Below are 27,612 nucleotides of genomic sequence, written 5' to 3'. Positions count from 1 at the left end.
TTAAGGAGAGCCTGGTTTATCTTTCACATTTGCATGTTGGATTGGGTCACAGGTTTTCAAGGTATCACCTGTGGATTCACAGGGTTCCTTGGAAGTGCCAGCCTGCTTCATTTCTTCTCTACTCCTTCACCTGTAGCATCTCCATTCCTCTGTTTTATGTATCAAGCTGTCTTATAATGTTTCCTTTAAGAAAAGAGTTTCACTGCTTTAAGAACACTGAAGAGTACTGAAACCTGTTTATTGCCAAAGTTCCCCTCCCCCACCCCAAGAAACTGGTGGGTCCTGGGCATACAGTATGGGTTTCCCAAATGTCACAGGAAACATCTTAAGGGAGCAGAGGCATGCCAAGAATCAACCATCTCACTGGCCAGAACCACGGGATGGCTTCTGTTACTCAAATCTCTAGAAGCCTAATACCAAGGAGACTATGGGCAGAATAGCCACTTTAATAGGCTGGAAGACATCTTCAAGTTTATTTATTTTTCTCAAAAACAACTGGGACGGAGCTCAGGCAGATCTGCCAGTGGATTGTGTTACATTTTACAACAGTGTGAGACTTTGCATAAACTATCTATGGCATTTGAAATCCAGGCCAGCAATTCGACATGTATCATTTTGGAATTCTTTCCCCTTGTGTTCTGAGCTGCTTGTCCACAGCAGAGTGTGGTGGAGCACATCTCTGGAGCGCTAGAGTTGGGGGTGGGGGGGCGCGCTTATCCCTGCATCTAAAACATTCACGGTCAGGGAAGTCTTCAACAGGAACAAAGCCCTCTTATTGCTTAAATACATTTTCCTCTTATCTCATCAGCTCTATCAGCACTAGACAGGGCTTTAGAGGTACACACTGCTGTTATTTTATTCTCCTGTTTTCCTATTTAGTTTGTGTTTGTTTCAAGCTGGCTACGATCCTGACCATGGACAGTCAAAGAGGATCAGGGAGGAACAAACAAATCCAGCTGAACCTTTGCCCAAAGCCCCAGTTGATCTTAGAACCATCTATGTTCCTGGGGAGGCGCGGTGGGGGAGGGGAGGCTGTAGGGGAAGGGTAAAGCAACACTCACAAGCCTCCTGCTGTTATAGACCTTGTGAATTCCGTTCACTCAGCAGCTACTTATGGAGGGTGTAGAGCACATCGGGCTCCACGTCCTTGCGAGACAACAGCCTTGCCCTTGGCCACAAGGTTGGTCACTAGGGATACAAGGGTGATCTCAAGGTGACTGATTCTATAGGATGCTCTGTTTTCGTCCACCCACTTCTTTGCACCTTCCAACAAAAGCAAGTCTGACTTCATAAAGTGTTCCTGAGCAACGTAGACTTTACTGAATGTTCGTGAGGGAACAAGCAGGAGAGTTCCATCCCACACTCCATGGGGACTCAAGCTCCCTGGGCAGCCCCAGGAAGTGAGTTCCTCCTCACTCACCATTTCCAGTGTCCCTGGCTCTAGTGACCTTCTCTCCCAAACAGTGCCCCACCCTGCATCTCACTCTGCACCTCTCAGATCTCATGGGAGCCATTCTTCTCTCCCTCAGATTATCCACTCTAGCACACACACCACATACAAGTCCTTCTGATGACCCTAACTACCTGGAGCTGTCGGAGGGCCAGGAGGGGTCAAACACAGGAACATTTCACCCTATCGTGCTGGTCTCGCTCCACCTGTTAAACCCAGTGAGGGGGCTCTAAAAGCAAGGGCAGCCTCTAGGCTTCAGATTTCCCTAGACGGATGAAGAGGAACCTTTCTTCCTTGCTCACTCCCATGTACGCTTCAGCATTATCCACAATCGCCAACGTGTGGAAGCAAACTCAAGGTCCATCAAGAGGGAAATGGATAAACAAAACTCAATCTATCCATAAAATGGAATATTATTCAGCCTTAAAAAAAGGAGGAAACCCTACCGTTAGTGACAGTACAGATGAACCTTGAGGAGATTATGCTAAGTGACATAAGGCAGTCATGAAAGTGCAAATATCACATGATTCCACTTCTAGTAGGTGACTGAAGTAGTCAAAGTCACAGAACCAATGAGTGGAAGAGTGGTTGCCAAGGGCTGGGGGAGGGGGGAAAGGTGGTTGCTAATCAGAAAACATCAAGTTTCATGTTTTCCTGGTGACTAAGTTCTAGAAATCAGAAGTCAACAATACCTTACTGTACATGCAAAAATTTGTTAAGAAGGTAGCTCTCTTGTTAACAGTTTTTATCATAATAAAATGAGACACAATAATACTTTGAATGACTAAAATGCTGATAGTCATTAAATGAATGACTATATTAATACATAAATGAGCCAGTGAACATTGGGAGAGAGAAATTCATATAATGGTGCTGGGCAAGGAGCAGATGTGGTTGGGCTGACAGTACAACTCCCTTAGTATCCTCAGGGTTGGAGGAGGGACTACCTAACATCTTCTTGATTACTTCAGGGACAGATAACTCACTCCCATTCATAGGTAGCCCAATTTACCTTAGGACAAGCTCTTCCCCATAGCCAGGAGGAGATGTCTGTCTCTACTTCCTCCTACTTCTTCCTCTAACTAGCAATGTCTAAAAGCTTTCTTATTTAGATTTCTATAGTTGGAAGGAATTGGAGAATTATCTACTGAAACCATTCCTTCTGCAGTGGTCAAGAAAGGGCAGGTTGTCTTGCACAATATAACATAGTAAGTGGCAAAATTGTTACGAAAATCCAGAGTTTTCTGGCTTCCAGAACTGATGCTTTTTTCTCACCTACTTTTGGTACCCTCTCAATCCTACATTTACTTTAAGTTTATTTATTTTAGTAATCTCTCCACCCAACGTGGGGCTCAGACTCGCAAGCCCAAGGTCAGGAGTCACATGCTATTCTGACTAAGCCAGCCAGGCATCCCTCGATCCCACTTCTGTGTAGAACTATCTCCAGTGAGATGTCTCCCTCTGACCCAAGACTTCACAGCAGGAAGAGCAGACACAAATTCTGGAGCCCACACCATTCTTCCCCAGGAGAAGCCCAGGCCTATGTCTTTGATGGAAGCTGAGCAGCCACTGTCCCCCCCAGTCTCTTCTTAACACCTGAAGGAACCGAGGGGCAAAAGACCCTCTTCCGCCTTGGCCTTAAGTGAGACCTCTCATCTTGAACATGATGCCTCAGACTCCCCATCACCTTCGTAGATGTCTGTGCTTATGTCAAACACCACTCATGGGAAATAGGAGACCTAGGTCTGTTCTGGCTGCATCACTTACTAGCTGGACATCTCTACCATCCTCAGTTTCCCCATCTGTGAAATGTGGCTGTTATACTGAATGACCCCTAGGGACCCCAGGAGCTTAAGTAATAACATCCACCGAGGGTCTCATGGGCCCAGTATAATTTAATCCTCAATATCAGTTATCCTCTGTGAAGTTGGAATCATTGTCCCATTTTTCTGATGAGGAAATGAGGCACAGACACGGTAAATAACTCCTTCAAGATCATGTATCTAGTTGCATAGGACAGCCAGAAGCCAGACTCGGATCCCTTGAAGTCCGTGTCCTGTGTCCTCAATCACCAAACACCATGATTGGTGCTTGTCGTGGTCAAAACCCCCCCTTCCTCTGATGGGGAAGAAGGCCCCAGTTGCCACTCTCTTTGCCTCCAGCTGTTCCGCATGCTTTCCCTGCTCCAAGGTCCCCATAGCTAACTGGCCAATCCTGTTGCCCTGTTCCTTATCAGCCCTGTGGCTGCCCGTGGACCACAGGACAGGAAGCCTCCTCAACACAACTGGCAAAGGCCTTGGGGAGCCATTTTTCAGCCATGTCGCCACGTGCACTGACAACTGCCTTCTCTCCTCTCCCCAGGCAGCAGGTGGGCATCCACACACGTGCTCAGTGGTGCTCCCTTCTCCCTGAATGACTCTTTCTCTCCCATGCCCAGGACCCTGCCGCCATGATGCTTGTGCCCAGACTCCTCCCTGCCCCCACCCCCTCCACTGTACTAGCTGCCCATTTTGTGAAATACTACACACACTTCAAAGCCAGTATCAAATGTCACCCCTCCTCTGAAAGCATTTGCTCACCCCCCAGGCAGAATTAATTGCTCTCTTGTGTCCATATAGTTCTTTACATATACCTCAGTTACAGAGCTTGTCAGGTTGGATTATAGTTGTTTGGAGCCCAGTCTTCTCCTTTTAAACTCAGAAGGCTTCCAAGGTGAGAACTGTGCTTTATTCATGCTCACAGAAATCCTAGCAGATCACCCAGCACCAGGGCACAGCAGTGCGCCGGCAATAACAACAGCAGGGACAGCTATTGAGTGCCTGTCCTAGGCTGGGTGCTTTGTTAAGGACTCTGTGTGTACTAAAGTGTGCAGGCCTCATGACAACTCTGAGAGGTAGGTACTAGGATTATACCCATTTTATAAATAAGGAATCAAGGCCCCATGCTTTGCCTGAGGTCACACACCTCGTGAATGGAACCAGGATTTTTCAATTCCAAGGCACAAACTTGGCCCACACTCTTCATAGTAGATGCTGACTTGTAAAGGGCACACATGCCCATCTCATCATGGAAGACAGACTTGGGATTTCTCCTGAATAGAAGTTGCTTCAGCAGCCCAAAGCTGCCCTGGGCAGGTGATGAGGGCCAAAAGAACCCTGTGTTGCCAGGTCAGAGACTTGCCTACTAGAGTTGACCCAGTTCCTTACTTCCTCTGACACCCATCCTTCCCACGTGCAGAAAGGACAGGGCAAGATGAATCCCAAAAAGGGTTTTCAGTTATAACATGCTGCCAACTTCTCACTCCCAGCCTCTTCCTGGTGACTGTTCCTGGAATGAGTGTTGACTCTGTAAGGAAGAGGGCTTGTTCTGTCAGCCCCCAAGCCAACTCTTGAACCCCGTGTCTCTGGTACTCTGAGGGGGAAGGCTAATTTCACAGCCACATTTCTAAGATGACCAGAGGGGTAACATAAACATTTATTGCAGCCATTCCAGCAATGTGTTTTGTTTTCTTTTTCTTTTCTTTTCATGCATGCTACAAAAGAGCTGGTTCTTCCCTCAAAGCTTTGAGATCGTTGGATGTTTGTGCTAGGGGTGTCCTCTGAGATCTGATTCCAGCCATCCCATCTGACAGAGGGATGGGGAACACAGCCCACTGGGGAGGCAAGACACTGGCTGTAAGCTCCTCTGGGATGGGCCAGGATGTCTGGTGGTGACTGAGGTTGCCTGGCCTGACAGACACCGAGCCTCTGTGGCCCCAGGACTTAGGGGCTCTGTCCACTCCATGCACTACCAGCCATTCCATCCAGCACCCGCCTCCAAGCCCCTCCTTTGCCGAAGACTGCTTTCAATTAGAGGAGTTAACGATGTCTTGCTTTCAAAGGGTTTTTTAAATCCAGTTTATCTTCCACCCACACACGTCGTACACAAAGGCAGGGAGACAGAGGGAGAACAGGGGGAGCAGGAGTTCTGGTATTTTCCCACACAGGGGAGATGCCATGAGGTTTCTATTGAATTTCGCTTTTACAGATTTACATGCCCTTTTGTCAATCACAGGAGGGAGGAAGTGCTCTTCAAATCTCTGGCCCGTCCTCTCCAATTTCCTCTTTCAACCCAAAGGGACCCGGGAATGGGTCTCATAGAAAAAGAGAGGAAAAGGAATAGGGAGGGGGGTATGCGGGTGCATGCTGACACTAACAATACACATAAATGCACAAGTGCATGCACACACACATACATACACACACACACACACACACACACAGAGGCAGTGTTTCCAAATATTTCTACTTAGGCCACATTTTAACCTCAGGCTTGCGGATCCAATGCCAAGTTATTTCCCCAAGAACTGCAAGGCCGTAAGAGGGGCAGGGTTCCTTGATATGAAGACTGTAGGAGAGGAAGCTGGTGAGGAGGATACAAGTTGGGCAATGGAGACCACGACACCAAATGGGCCAGGTGCAATAAGGCCGTCTCTGTAAAGATGGCATGGCTCTCGCTTACAATTCATGCTCCCTCCTCAGTGTCCCCGTTGGGGAGGAACAGGGCACTGACCCTTACAGTCTAGAGTACTGGCCCTGCCTGGACGTCATCTCGCCTGGCCCACATTTTTGTCCCCACTTTAGAGATAAGGACTCCAAGGTCTTGGGCACTTCCCCACAGCTTAGGAGTCAAAGCCAAGTGGTCTGACTCAAGGTCCATATCCTTCTTACCCTATGGGTAGAGACTTCCCAATAGCTCTTGGTCACACCTTTGGTGGTTTCCTATCTGTCCACCTATCTCCATGCTTGAGCCCGGAGGAGGACAGTGCTCCTGTCTGATTTATGTCTCCTCTCCACTGGCCTCTAATGCAGGTCACTGGGTGTGACTCAGTGAATACCTTGGGTTGAACCTTAGTTCTTGGCTTTTCCAAGGCTATACACGAGGTTCAGGGGTGACATATTTACATATTTGATCCAAAAGCCCTGTGTGTGGAGATGGTAATAACCATGTAGTGCATGGAAGGTCCCAGGAGACCTAAGATTATTTGTGGGCGCTAAAAGTTCAGACCTGTCCACCATCCAAGCTCAGCGGCAATTGATGTGTAACAAATATGATAATAACAACAATAAATGGTAGTGGCAGTGATTTCTCTCATGAGTGTCATGTACAGCAGAGACTGTTTGATTCCATGATTTTATTTAATCCTTAAAACCACCCTGTGGGAAAGGAATGAGTATTACCTCTACTTCCCAGCTGAGAAATAGGCTGACAGCTAACAAGGAATGTGATGGCCCTTGAGAGCACTGGACCAGTTGAGGCAAACATGTGGCATCAGCATGGCCACCCCCGAACCCCCTTGCTCTGGACAGGCACCATTAATTAAACAGTGTGAGCTGTTCCCAAGCGTAGACCTCAGAATACATCTTAACAAAAAACACTATGGCAAACTGCTCACATTTGGTCAGAATTGGCCCAGGAGGTGAACCTATTTGCAATCCTTGAACTTGGCTGTTAGCTCACTGAGGGCAAGAATGGGGTCTTGCTTCCTACATCTTTAGCATTAAAAGCAGTGAAGGGTGTAAAGTAAGCCTAGCAAAGACTAGTTGAATCAAAGAATGAACTACCAACCGTGACAGTATAGATCCATCACTACATACAGGTATCCCCTGCTTTTTCAAAAGGCAATTGCTTCTTTGCCTTATGCCGTTTTGGCTTATGGAAGGTGTCATGCAAGCACCCTGATTTCAGATAGCAGAGGAAACCTGTGTCAGGGATTCTAACAGGTGTTTCACATACCGTACCTGAATTAATGCATACATGGACACTGGAAACCCAAACGTTCAGATTCCAGGTTCAGGGCCTCTTCCACTGGCTACACAGCACTGGAGTTCTCCCTTCCATCCCCCCTGGATTCTTCTTCTCACTTCTATGTCCATCCTGACCTCCTCCCTGTGCCCCTTATTCCATAATGACCCCACCGCCCAAAGAGAGAACTTTATGGGCAACTAAGGGTTAACACACACACACACACACACACACACACACACACACACCTTCAATCCCCTTCTCCAGACCTCCTTTTTACACACTTAATACACTGGGGAAAAAAAGAGAGAGAGAGAGAGAGAGAGAAACAGAGACAGACAGACAGACAGGCAGAGAGAGAGAAAGGAAAAAAGCCAGGCTTTCCTTTACCAACCATTAGAAACAATTATCACTTTCCCCAGGCCTCCAGAGCAGCTTTCTTCTTTGATGCCTGCCTTAAAGAGAGAGAGGGGAAGGAGGGAGGGATCTGCCTTTCTTTCAATTTCAAGATTTATTATTTGGCAAGGACAGATAATCAAGCAAAGAAGCATTTCCTGTGTACAAGGCAGTGGTGCAGAGTGGAGAGGTGCCTCCTTCCTCCCACCCAGAGTTCTGGAAATAGCAGCAAATAGCAGTGGACCTCAGGGCCTGAACCCAGGAGACACTTCCAGATAAGATAAGCCAACATTTGATGCCCTCCAGCCTTGGGGCTCAGCCCTGGAGTGATTAGCACCTCTGCCCCAGAGGTCTGCCCCTAAGCAATAGGTATTTCACACTCCTCAGGGGTCTAATATCATCTGGCCTGCACCTCCCCTCCTGTCCAGAGTCCTGGGGTTTGGGGTACAAACTCTGGGCCTGATCAAAATGACCACAGAGAAGAAGCCAGGCTTTCAAGGGGTACAGAGCAAAGAACTCATCGAAAGCATCCCTGTTCGGGAGGGAGCATCTGAACACTTTTACAGGTGGGGATACTATCTTTCTTATAGGAAAAATGGTTCACGGTCAATTCTATGGCTCTGGGGGACAGAGAGTGGGTATCCCAACCTTCTTTTAAGGGAAAGTTTCCTCAAGAGATATGAGAAAGAGCATCCATAAGAGGCGGCAAGACCAAGTTTAAACCAGCACCTGTGCTCTGAGGGTTATCTCCTCACATCCTGACTGAGAGTCAGTCACCACCCGCACTGACTCTACAGATACAGAGCGTGCCAAAGCCACACCTGTCATGGCCGGTGAGCTCCAGCTCTGGCGCCTACCTGCCCATGTTACTCTGAGTCTCTCTCCTGTGACCCAATGTGGACACTGAGGGCCACAGTGTGTGAATGGTGATCCCAAGGCAGTGATGATGGTGCCCCAGCTGCTACCATTCATTAACCCCCATAAACCCCAGCCTGCGTCATGGTGGAGTGGAGATCCCTATTTACCCATTTTCAGACAGGTAAACTAAGGCCAAGGGTGAGGGAGAAGTAATCAGCACAGCAGTGGCAGCACTGAAAACTAATGGCACTCGTCACCAATTCTTATAGTGTGAAGTGTGACTTCTCACAGTGCCACCCCAAGGGGTCAACGGCATCTCCCCACCTGACATACAGGAGGGCCAGGCGTGCCCATTCCTGGAACCCAGACGCCCATTTTGAGGAGGCACCGGGCAGGGGCTCGGGCTTCTCCAGCTAGTAAATCCTCTAACAAGGGAGAGTGATTAGTGTCGGATGTGGCGGTCGGCTTTTGTGCTGCTGACAGCACCTCCCTTTAAAGCCCTGGCTGGGCTCATTTCACACGGGGCCCTCCGTAGGCCTGCTCCCGGCTCCGTAATTATGCCATTCACCAGTCACCCGGGCCCGCCTCTGAACTCCTGACCTAGCAGTGAAAGACTTGGGATCTCATTACTAATCTCTTAAGCCACCTAGTCTTCCAAAATACATCCATTTAACTTGGAGGCCAAGGCTTTGGGGGTGGGAGCTGGGGAGAGAGAAAGCCCAGCACAGGGACTTCTCATGACATGGCCACGTCCCCTTTCTGAGGCCTGTGGCCCAAGCCCCGGGGCAGCTGGCCTGGCTGTCCGGCTCAGCGCAGGGCAGGACTTGCTGAGGCTTGGTGGCTGGGCTTCAGGACCGAGAGGCCTTTGGAGGGGAAGGGCATCTGGGCCCACCTGTTTGTAATTTCAGGGGTGTGGGTAGGGGATGAAGCCTATGTTTGTTTTAATTATTATTATTGTTGTTGAGAAGGGAGGGAAAGAAATGAGCAGAAACTGCTAACATCTGGAGGCTGCTGTCCAGCTTACGTAATCTCCCGTCGCAGAGGAGGAACACGGGATCCCCAGCCAGATGGTCCGTGGGTGACTTCACGGCACATGGGCCTTCCTCCAGCAGTAAGATGCTGACAGGGTTGGGAGAGTGGGTTGTGGGACCTTCTTGAAATTCTTAAGGGGTAAGAGGTAGGGGTTTGGGGGCACCCAGAGATCTCAGTTTTCTTTGGGGAGACTCAAGATTTTTTTCCAGTCAAACCTCCTATCTTTCTTCTGTATTTCTCTCATTCATTCATTCACTCATTCACTCAGTATACATTTACATAGCAGATACCATGTGTAGGTTTCTTATTCTCCATGGTCTACCTGGTGACCATGGATCCCAGAGGAAAAAGCAATAAAGGTAAGATCCTTCTTGCAAACAGTTCCCAGGCCCACAGTGGGAGGGGCAAGGTGAATGATTCAACAGGAAAATAGAGAATAGTGTGATCGGTTCTGTGTTCGAGGTACACACTGGCTGAGAGAGAGGCATGGAAGAAAAAGTTGCCCCAGCCATCTGTGCCTGAGCACCAGGTCTGAAAAGCAAACTCTTAATGTCATGTGGGCTCTGGAGACCAGAGGCAGGAGAAGAGGCCAGAGAAGGGGAAAAACAGGGCCACGGCTGAGCCATGACAAACTGAGTTTCCCAGATGATGACTAGAGCAGAGGCATGAAGGACAGAGTTAGAGATGCAGATCCTGCTGCAAACATAGTTCTGAGAATACTGCTTTAAAACAACAACAACAACAAAAACAAAAAACAATAAAACCACTGCTATCTTTTGGTGTTTCCAAATCTCTCTCTCTCTCTTTTTTAAAACATTTTTACCAAAAGAAATTCATGCAATTTCATGAATTCTAGATCAGGAAACATAAGAGTGGTGTAGACTGTGGATCAGATCAAGAGGGCACCGTTAGCTTCGACCGAAGCCCTATACTGTAACACAGAGGGACTGCTGGCGTCAGATGAAAATCCTGAGGCACTTTCAACTCCAGGGCTGAATGCTGAAGCATCTCGATTTTTATTTCAGAGCCCAGTATTGCCTGCTCTAGAGAATTCCACTGAGCACTGAAACACTCCCAGTTCTAGCCCAGAATACTGAGATACTGGGACTCTAGAACAGGGCCAGGGAATGCCATCTGCTGTAAATCCAGCATCCCTAAACCACCAGTGGAGAATCAGACACCAAAGATGGAGAACAGAAATCCTGTTTGCTTCTACCTAGAATTTCCCTCTCCACCAGATCTAGAGTGGAATTGGAAAACACAGCCAACTCTGGAGCAAAGTCCTGAAACATGGAAGTCTCCAACACTCAGTTCAGAGCCACTCACACCAAAGCAGTGTGACATAGGCATGTCATAGACCTCTTTGTAGCCCTTCTCTGGGAGCCCTGAGATGTTCAGGGGCTAACCAGAAAAGTGCTGGCCACATCCAAGCTCAGAGCCTGGTGACCGAAACCCTTGGTTAGGAATAGTTGAATAGTGGTTAATGGCAGTCTTGACCACACTGGCCTATTCAAGAAAGGTCAGAGGAGTGATTTTTCACTTAAAAACATCTGTGTGCTAAAAGAACAAGTCTTTCTCAAGTTCATAAAAATAGGAGTTTCCAGGTTCTTTTCTGTTTTTCCTCTGCACTCCCCGTCCGAACCTCCTCTTCTCCAGCTTTCCTAATTAAGATCTGTACGTTCCACGTTGTGTCCACGAGGAAGCCTGAGTCACATGACCTGCAGAGAACCCCACTGGATGCCAAGATGCCCCCACAGAGTGCACTGTCCATGGGTACTCAATGCAGCCCTCAGGGTTCCCGGATTCCCTCCAGAAACCTTGGTGAGCAAGGGCCGGAAACCACAGAATGATTAGCTCCCTTCTCTTTGCTTTTGAAGAGCAAGCAGTACGCTTACCCGGGCTGCCTTGAGCTTGATTCCTCCTAGGAAGGGGCCCCGAAGGATGCAGGGCACTGACTTATGCTAGGAACGAGAGGACGGGTACTGTCATGCTTTTAGCAGTGTCCTGCTGACCTTCCAGCCACACATGGGCTCTCATTAAGGACAAAGGCAACACAGCTCTCTGGACCTGCCTCTCCAGATTCAGAGGTAGCACTAGTGATTGTGACATACAAACTGGGGGCTTTGCCCACCAAATGCCCAGGGGACACTGANCCGGGCTGCCTTGAGCTTGATTCCTCCTAGGAAGGGGCCCCGAAGGATGCAGGGCACTGACTTATGCTAGGAACGAGAGGACGGGTACTGTCATGCTTTTAGCAGTGTCCTGCTGACCTTCCAGCCACACATGGGCTCTCATTAAGGACAAAGGCAACACAGCTCTCTGGACCTGCCTCTCCAGATTCAGAGGTAGCACTAGTGATTGTGACAAACTGGGGGCTTTGCCCACCAAATGCCCAGGGGACACTGCTGACTTACATGTCCACCACCCCCTAAGCACATTCCTCTGAGGGACAGAGAACTTCCAGAGTGATGATTTTCCCCAGGGTCGCCCTTGGCCAAGGCAGCACACATCTGCACAGAAGCAGGGTGCTGAAGCAGCTGTTCTGGGATGTGCTCCCCGGCCAACAACCACAGCGTGATCTGGAGCCCACAGTGAGAACTCTCTGACCATTCCTACACCTGCTACTTCCCTGCACCTTCCACTGAGCGGCGGAAGTTACACACATCCTAACGTCAAAAGGATGTGGGCTGGAATCTCAGCTTCTGCCATTTCCTGAGAGCATGACCTTGAACCCTTTGGGGAGGCCTAAACTTCCCCACTGCAAAGTGTGACGCTGGTACCTATTCTGGAGGGCCGTGACCAGGATGAGATGTACTCTTACACATGCAAGTGTTCAGGTACAGCCCTACACACTAGGGATGGAATTAACATTTCCCTACCCCATGCCCACCCACTTCTTTCTTCCTGGCTGCAGAGGAAGACAGGCTTGGGCTCCAATTCTAGGCTTCCCTGCCCCATCCCTGGGCCAGCTGCAGAGCCTCGGGTAAGTTACTTAACCTCTATGAGTCTCAATTTACTCCCATGTAAACCAGTGAGTTAGGGGCTGTCTCAAAGGGGTGGTGGGGAGGGCAGGTGTAAAGGTGCTAGAACAGGGAGAGACTCTGGGGAGAGCCACTGGAGAAATCACCCTGCTAGCCTGCTCTTCACTTGGCTCCTGTCATTGTGGTCAACTACCATCACTGCCAGCATGTTACCCCCTTTACTGTCATTTATTACTGTTTAAGCACTGCTTTTCCTCTCTCCCTTAATCTTCCCACCTCCTCTCTCCCTCTCCCACCTCCCTCCACCTGTCCTTCCTCCCGCCCTTCTAGCTCGTTCTCTTTCATACTCTCCTTGGCTGGGTCTCCCACTGCCGGACCTCTAGAAGGTGAGCCACTCTCTTAAGCCAGAAAGACATCCCCTTGTGTCTCCATCAACCTCTGTAGGAATCTAGTCACAGGGACCTCACTGAGACCCTAATCTCTTCCAGAATAATAAGAGGCAAAACGGTAGAGCCTTTACTGTGGCCCAACTTCCAGAAGCTGTTTCCTACTTTTGCACAAAGCTGTTAACAGAACAAAGTGCAGGTTTAGTCACTAATATTTACCACATGCCTACTATGTGCCAGGCCTCTTTCTCATCTTGGAAACAACAACGTAAACCCCCGTGCTTCTGTGGCTAACATTCTGGAGCCAAGGGGTGGGAGGTTGTGGAGACCCAGAGCAGCAAACAGAAGTTCAGGCTAGGGTCCAGGGCAGGCTTTCAAAGCCCCTTCCTGCTACTCACGTGGTGGCATGCACCCCATCTGCAGAGGAGGAGACAGAGCAGGGGACTTAAGAAGGCCCTGCTTACTCTGGTCCCCATTGCATTCATCAGGGGGCTGTACCCTGGCCGCACAAGGGAATCACTTATAGACACTGATTTGTACATTGAAGCCAATCACAAAGCAGACTGAATACTCCTGCCAACAGCACTGTTCAGTAGTGAATCCATCAGCACCCTAGGAGCACTCTCCAGGCAGCAACCCCTGCGGAAGGCACTGGAAATACCTACACATTATAAGAGAGCCCAAACCCTTAGCTGCTCACAGGGCATTTGGTATGAAAAGCTGTGGACACAGGAAATGCAAACTGCAAGGTAGCTTGTGCTCTGGGTCTCTGGATGGTTCCAGAAGGGCTATGGGATATCAGAAGAGTGAAGGCTGCACCTGGATTGGTAGCCATATGGAGGAGGTGTCATTTGAGGTAGACCTTGAAGGATAGATGGTTAAGCCTCAAAGAGGTGGACAGGTGCATGACGGATCTTGTGGGCAGGAGAAATGGAAACACCGAGGCACGTCTGGGGTTTGCAAGTCACCATTCCGCCTGGAGTACACCTGTCAGCCAGGAAGAGCTGGCAAAAGTCATGCTAGAACCTGCCTGGCTCAGGCCTTTGGATTTTAGAGACCATAGGGAACAACAGAGAAAGCTTGGAAGATGAGAGCCCGTGGAGACCAATACTTATTTGTGAATTCTCGGAAATGTACTCTAAGGGCAAAATGCCTCCATTGAGGATATATCCATACTTAAAAGATTTAAGATACTGTTTCACAAAAAGATTAATATGTCATATCTCACTCTGGAAAACAGAGAAATATATATTTTTTTAATTTATTGGGACATGGGGTGACTGAGTGGCTCAGTCAGTTAAGCGTCTGGCTCTTGACTTTGGCTCAGGTCATGATCTCACGGTCATGAGTTTAAGCCCCACATCAGGCTCTGCACTGACAGTATAGAGCCGGCTTGGGATTCTCTCTCTCTCTCTCTCCCTCTCTCTCTCTGCCCCCACCCCGTCCCCCACTTGCTCTTTATCTCTCAAACTAGATTTAAAAAATTTATTGGGACAGCTGGTGTGGACCCTCAAAGAACTGTCTTGACTCTGCTTCTACCACATTGAGCAGAGGGCCCTCTGTTAACCTCTGCTTCTGCATCTGTGAAATGGGGACACACAGTTCCTATGACACAGCTTGGTTATACGGATTTAAATGCGATGCCTGAGCTGAATGGATTTAGGTAGCCGTCACCATATGTGAAGGACTGCTCCAAGTGCTTTATGTGTGCGCTTGTGTAGAATCCAAACCATTACCACTTGTTTTCCCCATTTTACAGATGAGAAGGCTGAGTAACTTCTCTGAGACCTTGCTGTCAGCGGTAGCTCCAGGATGTAATATGCTCCAGATCAGCTCTGTCTAATCGGGAGCCCACTACCCCCCTATGCCTATCTAAAGTTAAATTAATCAAAATGAATGGTTCCTCAGTTTCGTGAGCCACGTTTCCACAGGTCCTAGGGGCTGCTCTATAGGACAGTGCAGACATAGAACACTGAAAGATCTACCAGACAGCTAGCTGCTCTAGAGCCTGGGGTCCTAACAGTTCTGCCTTCTCTGGAACATAAAGCTCCTGTCCATAGCTCCCCAGTGCATGCCAGTTTCTCTGCTTCCTTACACTGCCCTGAATTGGTATCCATTCTCTGGACCCCTTGCTCCCACATAGCACTTCAGGCCTGGGCTGGCCATCACTCAGGCAGCCCCCACATTCCTGAAAGCAGCATCTTGCCAATGGACCAGATCTCTCCCCAGACTGTGCTATGTCCCAGGATGGGGAGAAATGCTGGCACCAGCCCCTTGGTGCCCCTCTGCCAGCTGCACATATGGGTCCCAGGTGGGCAGGAGCCCAGGCAATCTCTGTGCGACTGCCCTGGCATGAAAGCACGTCGCTCAGGAGAGGCACCTCTCCGACGCCCAAGGGAACCCATCCCTCCCTGGAAAAACGAACACGCACAAATGTATCCAGGACCTCCTGGGACTTGGATCTGGCTGAAAAATGAGGAGAGTTTTAAGAAACCCTTGGCTGGGGTGGAAGAGAGGGGTGGAAGGCCCTTTTTGGTCTGGGTCTATAGATAACACATCCAGGCTACTTTCAAAAGTAAGGCTGGTGGGCGGGGGTAGGAACAGGGGGGTTTGAAAAACAAACACAAACAAATAAACACACTCACAAACAAAAACAAAAGCCTGTGCACGGCCAAACCTCAACTCCCCTTGGAACCCCATCCTTCGGGCCTGGCTTGAGAAAGTTTACTTTCAGACATCGAGAAATGAGCACATGTGGTTTTGGGGACAGAATTCAATACCGCCGAAGCAGCAGGCTCAGCAAGCTTAACTGGCTATTGCTTCCTAAGTGCACTGCAGCCCCGGAGAGAGAATGCTGTTTACATTTTTTACATGTTTCTTGGGTACAGAACATGAAACTAAATTACACAGCAAAGGCCATGCTGGCTAAATGCTGGTGCCCCCACTTAAAACAGAAACAATTAAATGAGACAGAGAGAGAGAAAGGAAAAGAGAAGAGAGAAAGAGAGAGAGAGAGAGAGAAGGAAAGAAAGAAGGAAAGAAGGAAGGGAAGGGAAGGAAAGGAAGGAAAGAGAGAGAGAGAGAGAGAGAGACTGAGGGAGGAAGGAAGGAAGGAAGGAAGGAAGGAAGGAAGGAAGGAAAAATGAGAATGGAGAGGGAGAGGGGTCTTAAGGGAACCTGAATGAATAACGGGGCTGGAAGGAAGGAGTCTGGTCCTGAGTCTGAGCGTGGGGGAAGAGGACGCGGAGACTGACCACAAGATGTGAGTGGGTCAGGCTTGGAGGGAAGACAAAGGAATCTTCCTAGAGGGGCCGTGGAGTGGGTTGGCAGCTCTGGGGCTGCTCTCTGTGGAGAACCAGTGGAAGCAGCACCAAACCACAAAGCTGTTCTTGTTCCTGGGCTTCAAGTCAGGAGGCAAGCAAGAAATGAAGACTCATTCTTCAGACCCGGCGCCTACCTCACTCCGGTCCACGTGGCACCTTCCCGGTCAGTCAGTACATGTCTGGTGCCTGCCCCCAACTGCTGGGTACAGACTTGCTTCTGTGTACGGCCCTCCAAGACCAACTCCATTTGTCTATGTATCACAGCACTCAGCCAAACTCTGCCCTTCCCAATTTCCACTGTCCCTGCCCCGTCCTCCATGGACACTACATGCTACTTAAGCGCAGGGCTTCAATGGTTTGTCTCAACCTCAACCCACGGCTGAAAATGATGGTTTGGGCATAGTAGGTGCACAATAAGATTATATTGATTATACCAATAAGGCTATACCAATCCAAAGAACAGAATCATTTCACAGCACACAGCAGATAGAAAGGTTTAGGGAAGTAAGCAAAGTCAAAACTTCAGTAAGTAAAGACCAACAGACTCTCAAAGTCTCTCTCTGCCTGTGCCCAAAAGAGTATGCCCTTAAAAAAATAAAGAAAACAGTAACAAAACTCAGTTGTTTCTAACTGGATCCCTCAAATTGCTAAACCTTCATAGGCAGAAAGAAGCATTTCATTAGAAAATCTTTCAGTTGTTATTAGAAGGAAAAACCGCATTTCTGGATCAACTGTCTCATCCTTGACAAGCACCCACCATGTAGGGATTATTGCTGCTATTTTATGGATAGGAAGTCGTGTAGAAGCAGAGAGAAATGGTTTGCCCAAAATGACAGGGATGGTAAGTGGCCCCAAAGCTGGAAACCAGGTGGACCTGATCCCAAAGTTCGCCTTTTTTCTTCAAAACGTTCATCATTCAAGGTTTTTTCAGGGCCAACAGGATATCTGGTGTTTCATAAGTCTGAACAAAGACCAACAGAGTGAATGGGTGAAGGAAGGAGGAAAGAAGGGAGGGCTGGGAGGAGGGTCTGGTGCTGGACTCTCTTGCTGGGATCCTGAGTAAGGACCCATGATAAACTCTGGGCGGTCAGAGCAACCAGCTCAGGCACTCCTTTCTGATGCAGGCGCCGTTTCTTATTCCCCTGGAGGAGTTTTGGTGCCCTACATCCACGAGACAGGCTGTAACAGGCCATGGGACTTTTTGTTCTGTCTCCTTAGATGACTCACACACGTGCTTTTGAAAAATTATTCATAAACCACCAGGAGAAAGCACATCCCATGGGTATTTGGGAAAACTGCTTGGAATCTTCTCAGACATTTCAGTGTGTTCCTTTTGCCTGTCTTCCTTCTTCCACCATGAGCAGATGCTATCCCATCTCACCAGCGAGAAGAGATGCACACTTTGGTGAAGGTACGTTCAAGAAAGGAAAACTCTTGGAAGTGACCTCAACACTGGCTGTTGCGTCCAAGATTTCCCTCTGTCCTTTGAAAATCATATCATCTAAATAGCACTAGAGAATTGCTTGCCCATGTAAAATTTCCCACTGAGGCTGTTTCAATGACATACCAGCAGTGCGGCGTAAGAAAAGGCAAAAGGAAGAAGAATGCCATCGGCAAAGTGGTTCATCTCCCTGACACTCGTCTCTTCATTTAGTGACACCCCTCAGTTTTATAATGTGCTTTAAACCCCCTAGTGTAGGGTCTGGCATACAGAAGGTGTTCAATAGACATCTCTCCTCTTCCTCAAATGAACATCCGATTCTGTTAGCCCCCTGCTTATGATTTCTAAAAAGCTCCCCTCTGCCTTTAGGATAAAGTCTAAATTTCAAGCATCTGAAGGATGTCCCTACAGCCCCTATAAGCTCACCTCTCAACTTCCCCTTTGTTTCCTTTTTTTTTTTTTATGTCTCTCCATCTCCACCTCCCTCCCGACCCTCCTCGCTCCCTACGCTGTGTCTTAAGTGCTTATGGAGATTTCTCGCCCTTGTGTCCGGAGAACCAGCTGGGCATCTGCTTCCTTCCTCTGGCTACAAGGACGAGGAAGACACAGAGGAATGGCCTCTGCTCGCTGGCTCAGACTTGGCAGAATGCACACATTTTCTGATTCTCTTACTGACACTTCAGGGCTTCCTGTGTATAGCACGTGGCTTGTGACAAACCTGTAAATTGAGCCAAGATACCTCTTCCATCCACAATTTTCCCCCTTTGTGGTTTTTTTTTCTCCTATAACCCAGAAATCATTAGGCACAGATCTGAAAAATCGTTTTTTTACACTTTGGAGTCACCAACTTAAAACATGCCCTACAGTTCTCTGGTAGTTTCATGTACATGGTTACATGACTTTCCGGAGAGGGCAATGCTGAACCTAAAAGAATGAGGGCCTACAGGTGGAGAGCTACACAGCATGGCAGAAACAGTGGGGAGATACTTGGGGTACTGGCGTAGTGGCCCCCACTCTTGGTGTTCCTTGGATGCTCACTACCTATCACAGTTTCTCCTAGCTTCTTCTCTGGTGTCACTGACAAAAGTTGGCGGGAGCTGCCTCATCCCGCCCCTGAGCTCCTATCTGGAACACATACAGTGGCCAGCACCCTGGTTCTGCCCCTTATAAGAGTGAGCCCTGAAGCTGCTCACTCAACCCCTACCCCACCCCCCCAGCTTTACTGTCTGGATCTACAAAGTGAGAACCATGATTCCTATTTTTTATTTTCAGTAGAACTCAAGGAATTTGATGCAGAAGCTGGATCAACTTGATAAATGTTATTTTTATAATTTGTCCAGGACCTTCGGAAAGTGAGCGAAGTACTTTTCCCATCCCTGCAGGCTGGCTCCCATCCCTGCTGGCCAAGTAAGCTGATAGCACTGTGGTTTCCTCCTCAGGGAAACTCCCTCTGAATCTCATTCTAGGGTCTCTGGCTGCTGTTTCTAGTAGGACATACCCTGCCAATGAAACTGTGAGCTCTTTGAGGGTAGCACTTCTTTGGAGTTTCTCTTAAAAGGCCTGGTGTGGTCCTGAGGATAGAGGAAACATTCATCAGCAGGACTATGCTAACTCAACTGAATGTTGACCAATCATCAGCAGGACTATGCTAACTCAACTGAATGTTGACCAAGCTTTTACCAGGTGGGTCACCCTGGTCTCTAAGTGAGGGTGTGGAGGAGAAGCCTAATACGTACAAGACCATTTACATTTGCACTATCCAATAAGTGTAAAAACAAACAAACAAACAAACAAACCCAGTGCTAGATGTTTTCTCCACATTTACTCTCTTAGTGTCCACCAGGTAGATGCTGTCATTTCCTATTTCCAGAAGAGGAAACTGAGGCTCCCAGAGGAGTCATCTGCTCAAGGTTCCCAAAGGTCAGAAGAGGGGTAAAGAGGGAAAAACCCCATCCACGTGATTTCCACTTCACCCTCACTAACCCCCACACTCTTTACCTACTCATGTTCCTCAGTGTACGATTCAAGTATGTTTCTGTGCAAGCCAATGAATAAATGAACTAATACGCAAATTACTGTAACACAAGATGAATTATGATTTGTATTTTAATGGAAGGCCCAAAGTGTTATGGACATGCCTAGAAGCTGGTGATAGCAACTCAAGGTAGAGTGACAAAGGACCGAGATACCCAATAATGGGTTGATGGAGTAGACAGTCAGAGAATCCATTACAAAGGAAGGAGGGAACTCTAGGGTCTCACCTGCCTTACAAGGCAGGGATGTCCCATTCAGTCACCAGCTCAGCCTGAAAGCCTAACGATGGCAAGCTTACTATATCACAAGGCACTCTATCCCCCTGTGGATCATTCTCATTCTTAGAAAGGTGTTCTTTATTTTGGCCCTAAAACTACCACCCTGGAAATGCTTAGTCTAAGTTTTACCCTCAAAGGATTAACCAAATAAATTGGTTGGTTGACTGAAGGTCTGTAATCCCTGGGGAGCACTGCACATTCCAGATACTATTTCCATTTCCTCTTTAGGCCCTTGCAGAAGGAGGGAGGTGGGCCTGTCTAGATAGGAGGAAATTGACTGTGGTAGAAGTGCTGGGGGCAAGGGTTCGGGGTGCAGGATGAAGGGATATCTACACCTCATCTTGGCAGTCTATGGTGTAAGAGGACCAGAGCAATGTAAAACATGGAGACACAATTAGGACAAGATGAAATTTTTGCAAGCACTTAACCCAAACCATTTCTGAGGTTCCCTGAAGAGAGAGAGCTTGATTCTTTTAGTCCATTTCCATTTTTGTTCTGTCTCAGGGACTTCTTGAATTCCAGCGGGGCTGGGAAGGTACATGGCCAAAATATCCAAAGAATGTCTCTTATTACAGGGTGTTCAGCCTAATTTGTACATCTGGAAGTTCTGATGCTTCTGATCATGTCTGGCTATGAGACTCTAGGTTCGGGATGGAGTGGCTTAGCCCTACCCAAACTGGGGGATCTTGGAGAAGAATGGATTCAAGAGACTAGAAATCATTAGAAGCCAAGGGCTTTTACAAAACTGAAAGTAAAGTTTTCATCAATTTTCTAGACTCACGTAGCACAATGAATGTTGCTTCTCCGTCACAGTCCCAGTGAGAATCTGACAACTTATTGTGACTGGGGTGCTCTTGATAGAATTCTCACACCTAGCAAGGCCAGGGATTGGTTCTTCTATTCCCTGGTTTCTTTCATAGGCTCTTACACAGAGGCAGGCACATAACTCCAGCAAACACCTGCCTTTATCATTTTTGTAGCATCCAGGGAAGATAGAGAGTGGAACAAAATGGCTTATAAAGAGGAACTGAGAATAAATGTGGGCATTTCATCCCTCCCTAAGTTAATGGAGTGGCCCAGTGAATGAACACCAAGGGACCGTGTACGAGGGAGTAGCAACAGCCTGAACTCAGAGGTAAGGACAGTGCTCAGGAGTCTGTCAGGGGAGAACCCAAGAACCTCATGGTGTTTGCACTGTGATGCCAACAACGGGATCTGTCCAGTTATGTTTCTTTCTGCTTGTTTCCCCAGGGAGGTTTTCCAGGCATCCACTGACCTCCCATTTTGGGATGTGACTGCATATTCCCAATCTCACTGCTGGCTTTGACCAGATCCTAATCTTAGATTCTCCACTTCTGGGCTGTGTGGCTCTGGGGAAGCCTCTCTATCTCTCAGTGTCTACAAGACAGGGGACTGGCTGTGGAGGGTCCAATGCAGTGGCTGGTGGACCTCAATGGCCACTGCCCCCTTCCCACTCTCTTCGATCTGCTCCAGTAGCCACTTTCTGGGAATGTCGTGTATGCATGTGTGTGCATGTGTGTGTGTAAGAGAGACAGAAAAAGAAAGAAGAGAAAGGAAAAAAGTATTACTGTACTGGGGGAAGGTGAAGGGTGCATGGTGGATCTTAAGAACCTCCCAGCTCCTTCTCTCACGCCGTCAACCTCTTCACTGGAAGGCCTGACAGGGTGAAAATTAACTACCAGCTTCCTATAATCACTGCCCAGGGTAACGAAGGCCACAGTTATACTTCTCCTCCCCTCTGCTGCCAGGAGGGAGCTACTTTATACTCCAGGGAGAGCCTTACTCAGATTCACAAAGGCTCCGCCAAGGTGCACGTGTGCATTTGTGTGCGTTTACATGATGGGCGCTGGGTGCGACTGACTTCTAGGCATTTGCTTTGAGTCAGGAAATTCAGGAGACTTTTGTTCTGACGCCCTCCAGGCTGCCTGCCGGGCCCTGCACTCAGCCTGTGACACATCCCCTCCCCTGACCCTCTATTCTCCAGTGAGCTGATCTCATTATGGCAAATTTAGTTACAGCTGAAGTCTCCTTGTGACAAAGATTATGTCCAAGCCCAGAGTAATGGAACCTAGTCGATTTCATTAAAATAAAATTGGTTACAATGAATAATTCAATAGGATGATTTTGTTTCCTCATCTCCTCTTTGTAGATCGAAGAGCTAGTATTTATAATGATTTTTCAAAATTGGATTTTTGTTTAGGAAGAGATAATCACCCATAATTCCCGATAGCCCCTCCTTACAAGCCTGAAATAATTGCCCAGCGAAGTCTCCTTTCAAATGCCGGGGCTGGAAAATTCTTTCTCTCCTTTTTCTCACTTTCACAGCAATAACGTTTGGTTGGTGTCAAAGCACAGCTGTTACCTCAGCTCTTACTCACATGCGATTCCAAGTGCAATCATTCCCTGGTTTGAATGATGTTTTTTAAACATTTCTAGAACTGGATGCTAGTGTTCAATTGAGAATTCCTGGCTCTATTGCTGGCCAGCCCTGCTGTTCCCGAGCAGGACCTTCTATGTCCCAGAGAGGGGATTCTTGAGCCTTTTCTCTTTATGGCACTCATTTCCATGCAGCAAGGTGTGTGTGTGTTGTGTGCACATGTGCCTGTGTGCACACACATGTGTGCATGTATCTATAGTCAATTAAATACAACCTGTGTTTAAAGATGAGAGGAAGAAAACGAATATAACTCAAAGCTGTTCTCAAAGAATTAACAGCCTAGGGGGAGCCAGACATGCACACAGGTAATTCTGGTTCAAGTTGACAGGTGCAACCAAAAAGGAATTCAGCAAGTACAGAGGTGGCACAGGCATCCACTCACCCACTCACTCAATCATTCATTCTTAATTTTTTGAGTCATTTCACCAGGCTGGCACCGTGAAAGATTTCTCTCCACTCTCCTCAGGGCAGTCAGAAACAAATGCAAATGAATAAATCTAATGCACAGAAACATAAGCAAACAGATGAATGAAAAGATGGCCAAGTAAACACTGCAACTTGTAAATGCAGTGGGCCTATTCTGTACCTCATCCAGTGATTGTTCACTGGGTCCCAGAAGAAGGTCAAATGTTTGGTTCATATAGAAATCAGGACTACCGCCCATACCCAGAGTCAGGAAAGCCATACGAAAGAGGGATGGTAGGAATAATAGCTCATCTGCAAGGCCAGGAGGCAGGCTGGCCTCTGAGGCAGCCACCCGGCCAGGCAGTTGGGAGCACTGAGTTGTGTCTCTGGGACATGGGAGTCTCGGAAGAAGGCAGGTGCTTGCTCAGCAGGATAATTGGAAAGGGGGCTCTGGGGACAGCATGGCCATCCCTAGAATCACACAAGTACTGGTGGCCTCAATCTCTTGCTCCCTCAACTAAACTGGCAGTCCCTTGGGGGAAGAACCCTGGAACATAAATAGTGCATTAGGGGACTGAGGACTGAGTCACAGCTTTTTAGAGTGGGGAAGTCCTTGGAGATTATCAAGCTCAACTACCCTCTAATTTAAAGATGGTGGGAGGGGCGCCTGGGTGGCTCAGTCAGCATCCACCTTTAGCTCAGGTCATGGTCTCATACTTCATGAGTTCAAATCCTGCATTGGGCTTGCTGCTGTCAGCACAGAGCCCGCTTCAGATCGTTGTCCCTCCGCCTCTGTGCCCCGCCCCTGCTCATGCTCTCTCAAAAAATAAACATTTAATCAATCAATCAATCAATCAATCAATCAATAAGGGGGGAAATGGGGCCCAGAGGAGTGGGGAGACTAGTCTAAAGCCACACAGCAAATTATGACAGAGTTAATTCACACATGAGTGCTTAAGGAGAGCACAACTTGGCACTGCCCCCCAAAAAGTAGGACTTCCCCCTCACCAAAAGTTGGTCTTACCCCATTGAATTCCAGTGGCATATCTAAAATGGGATTGTTTCACCAAAGATGAATTACAACAAGTCGGGAGATAGGACAGGCTTTACCCCACTGTGCTGATGTTCCCTGCATTTAACCATCATGTCTCATCCCTGACAAATGGTACTCACGAGGCTTTGGAATTACATGTGGATAGCAAGATGGTCAGGTGGCCACCACCAGTGACACAACATTTGAGGAAGGCAGCCTGGAGGGGGCAGAGCAGAGATGCAGAATGTCTGCAGGAAATGGCACCCATGGCTAGGAGCTTACCTGGGAGGCTGCTGGCTGGCCGATGATGACCCAGCCTGGGCACTGCTGGTCCTGATGTGATACTGAAGCATTGGATGCCCACTGATCAAGGAAGCCCTGCGGCGTGTAGACCCCACAGTCCTTGATGCTAGTTTTCTGTTCAAACTCTTCACATACTCCATCACCATCATGGAAATAGCACCGGCTGGGTTCATCTGCAGGAGATGGACAGAAAAGGGGGAGAACAGATGGATATTTGTTCTTTGGTCTCAGTTGCTGCAGCTGTGGGATCAGACCAGCAGAATCTTCAGCATGGTAAACCCATCATCAGTAGCCATAAGGGAATATTATTCACCCTTTAAAAAGAAGGAGGTCCTAGGGACGGCCAGGTGGCTCAGTTGGCTGAGCGTCTGACTTCCACCTCATGTCATGGTCTCACTGTTCGGGAGTTTGAGCCCTGCCTCAGGCTCTGTATTACCAAACAGCTCAAGTGTGGAGACTCTCTCTCCCCGTCCCCTGCTCATGCTGTCTCTATCTCTCGACAATAAATAAATGTTTAAAACATTTTCTAAAAAAGAAAGAAGGGGGTCCTGCCATTTGTGACAACATACATAAACTTGAAGGACATTATACTATGTGAAATAAGCCAATCGCAGAAGGACAAATACTGTATGATTCCACTTAAATGAGGATATAAAGTAGTGAAACTTATAGAAAGAAAGAACAGAATGGTGGTTGCCAGGGGCTGAGGGGAGAGGTAAATGGCTGAAAGTTAAGAGTTGCTATTTAATGGGTATAAAGTTGTAGTTATATAAGACGATGTATAACTTTGCACTTATAGCTAACATTGTGCCTATCATTATATTAAGTGTAGGTATGGTTACAAGTTTAGAGGGTAAATCTCATATTATATATGTTTTACCACACACACACACACACACACACATTCATAAATTGACCTTCATTACCCCAAGTCAGCCCCGCAGCAACCTTGTGAGAAAGGTACTATTATTTTAATTACTTTAGTCTTCCAGGTTAGGACACTAAGATCCCATGTGTCTTTAATAACTTTGCCCAAAGTCACACGGTGTGTTAATTCCAGATCCTGGTCTTAAATCCAAGCTTTCACTTTCCAAGTTCTGGGTACATTATCTGACACCACAGAACTTCACAGTGGTAAACTGAGGTTTACTTAACTCCAAAGAGAATTTCAGTTTCACATAAGGACTGAAGTGATACACGAGAGGGCTGGCTTCAGTCCCAGCTCTGTAACTAAACTGCTCTGTTACTTAAGACAAATCCCTTTTTCCCCTCTGGGCTCAATCAGATAAGGGGGTTAGAGTGCTGGGACCCCAAGAGCCCTTCCTGTCTACTGTTCTAGGTTCCTCAGGGCTTGTTGGATACCATAAGAGTTCAAGCTCAAGGCCAAGTGAGTTCTCAAGCTCCCATGTAATTCAGATCACAGCAAAGATTTATGCTTGGGACAACGTGAAGCTGCATCTGGCTGCAGTGATTCTCTGCCATAAGGACAAAGATCATGGAAATGTATAGAGCCGGCAGTTGCCTTCTGAGTAGGCAGGACCTACGCACGTTGCTTGGTATTTCAGCACAGAACAATACAAGGAGAAATCAGAATGCAGCCATCTGTAGGAGAAGCCCCCTCCCCACCCATCCTTTAATAACTCAAATGTCAGGTAGTCTGTGCTATTTTTCAATACCTCTAGGCAAAACTAAATACCCCTTTCTGCGTAGGTCCCTATTTTATAAAGATCCCTACATTAACACTTTCCTGTGCCATTATATGTACATGTTGCAGCTCCTTTGAAAGACTGAGCTTCCTGAAATCTAGTCCTTATGTTGTCCTCCAGGTGAGCTTATAATCACCATCCAAACAAGTGTACTTTGAGACTGACAGGGATGTTCAGGCAACAGGCACATTTCCTAGGAAAATCTGAATAGTATCCTAGGCAAATCGGAACATATGGTCATCCTAAGGATACTGCTTGATCTAGGACATCCTTCTCCCATTTACTCCGAAATAATGGACTGGAGCCCCATTTCCAATCAGGAATTGACTTCTATCCCTCATATTAGCTATAGAACTTTGTACAGTTAGCTTCACTCTTCAGCCTCTGACTTCCCATCTGTAATACAGAAAACAATTGTCCTAAATACTGTACTAATGTTGTATGGTAACAGATAGCCACTACATTTATCATGATGAGCACTGAGTAATGTACAGAACTGTTGAATCGGTATGTTGTACCTCTGAAACTAAAATAACATTGTATGTTAATTATGCTTCAATTAAAACAAAAAGATAGAAATAATTGTCCCAGCCAAGATAACCCCCAGGATAGCCACAGAACTCTCACAGGTAGTGGAGATGAAAATGCTTTGTTATTTCTAAAATAATAGTCAAGAGAAAAAATATTCTTCTTTTAAGGGGTCAATTTATGTCTAGCTGGCTGAATGGAATCACTTTATGAAACTAGTACTCACTTAAAACACTTCATGCAGCATTCCCCCAAAATAGGAAGAGCTGGGGTCAAGTAGAATTAAAACTTGGATTTCTAGGATGCTGACTATCTGCAAAAGGAGACAGTGAATTCAGGGGCAGCAGAATGTTGAGCCCCTTCCAAGCTCCAAAATCCCTTGTTTATTTCAGCAAACAGTTTACATAGTGAAATACTATCAGAAGAGCCAGAATAAATCAATTCATTATAATTCAATTATTTAAGGATGAGTCTGAGCCAGCTGAGGACTCCAGTGACCAGTAGCATGCCTGGCAGCACAAGAATGGAGAGGACACAGACCCAGCACTTCTCGGTAGCTCCAAACTCTTCGTGAACATGGCCAACTTATATATAATAAAGCTTAGACCAAATCCAAGAGCGACCAACCATTAATACAGACTTTACTCATTCAAAACTCAATAAAGGGAATTGCAAAAAGCACGGGTTTCTGCATTAGACAAATAGGACTTAAAGTAACCTAGCCTCTTTGAACCTCATTTTCTCATCCAAAAAAAGAACAGGGACAATGATGCGTATTACCCAGTGTTGTTGCACTGATCTCATGAGATGATGCATACAGCGTCAGCATCTTCACTCATTTCAGCTAATGGGAGACTGAGAGCCATAAGTGGTAAGGAGTCTGCTTCCAGATCACAGAGGGAGATGGTAGAAGAGCTAGAAGTAAGAGCCCGGACCTTTTATACCCAGCAGAGAAATATGTCCCATCCCCCATGCTGTCTCCACCGAATAATAAAATCCTTTTGAGGAGAAGATCGTGGAGTTGCTTGACTGAAGACATGTAGGGTAACATGATAATGAGATCATATAAAATCTATTCTCTAAGATGACTCCATTCACTTCCTCAGCAGAAAGACCTCAGAGTGGTGGGAATGGTGGTTACCGCTGAGTTCTCATGAAGGCTAACTTCTTCCTGATCATCTGTAAGACCTCAATATTTCTGTCTGCTTGGACTCAG

At 47.4% G+C, this 27,612-nt stretch overlaps 1 protein-coding gene across 1 annotated transcript in view; it reads right to left on the bottom strand.

Annotated features, from left to right (window-relative positions):
* Nucleotides 1–27,612, bottom strand: part of PAPPA (pappalysin 1) — a 243,099-nt gene that overhangs the window by 74,158 nt on the left and 141,329 nt on the right. The window contains exon 11 of the mRNA XM_077769774.1: nucleotides 24,142–24,335. Within this exon, the coding sequence (XP_077625900.1) occupies nucleotides 24,142–24,335 (194 nt within the window). The remainder of the gene's footprint in view (nucleotides 1–24,141; nucleotides 24,336–27,612) is intronic.

The sequence above is a fragment of the Crocuta crocuta genome, unplaced genomic scaffold (genome assembly GCF_008692635.1).
Source record: "Crocuta crocuta isolate KB4526 unplaced genomic scaffold, BGI_CrCroc_1.0 scaffold95, whole genome shotgun sequence".
In the NCBI taxonomy this organism is placed as follows: domain Eukaryota; kingdom Metazoa; phylum Chordata; class Mammalia; order Carnivora; family Hyaenidae; genus Crocuta; species Crocuta crocuta.
Note: the sequence above shows the minus strand (reverse complement) of the source record. Positions and strands in the feature narration are given on the sequence as shown.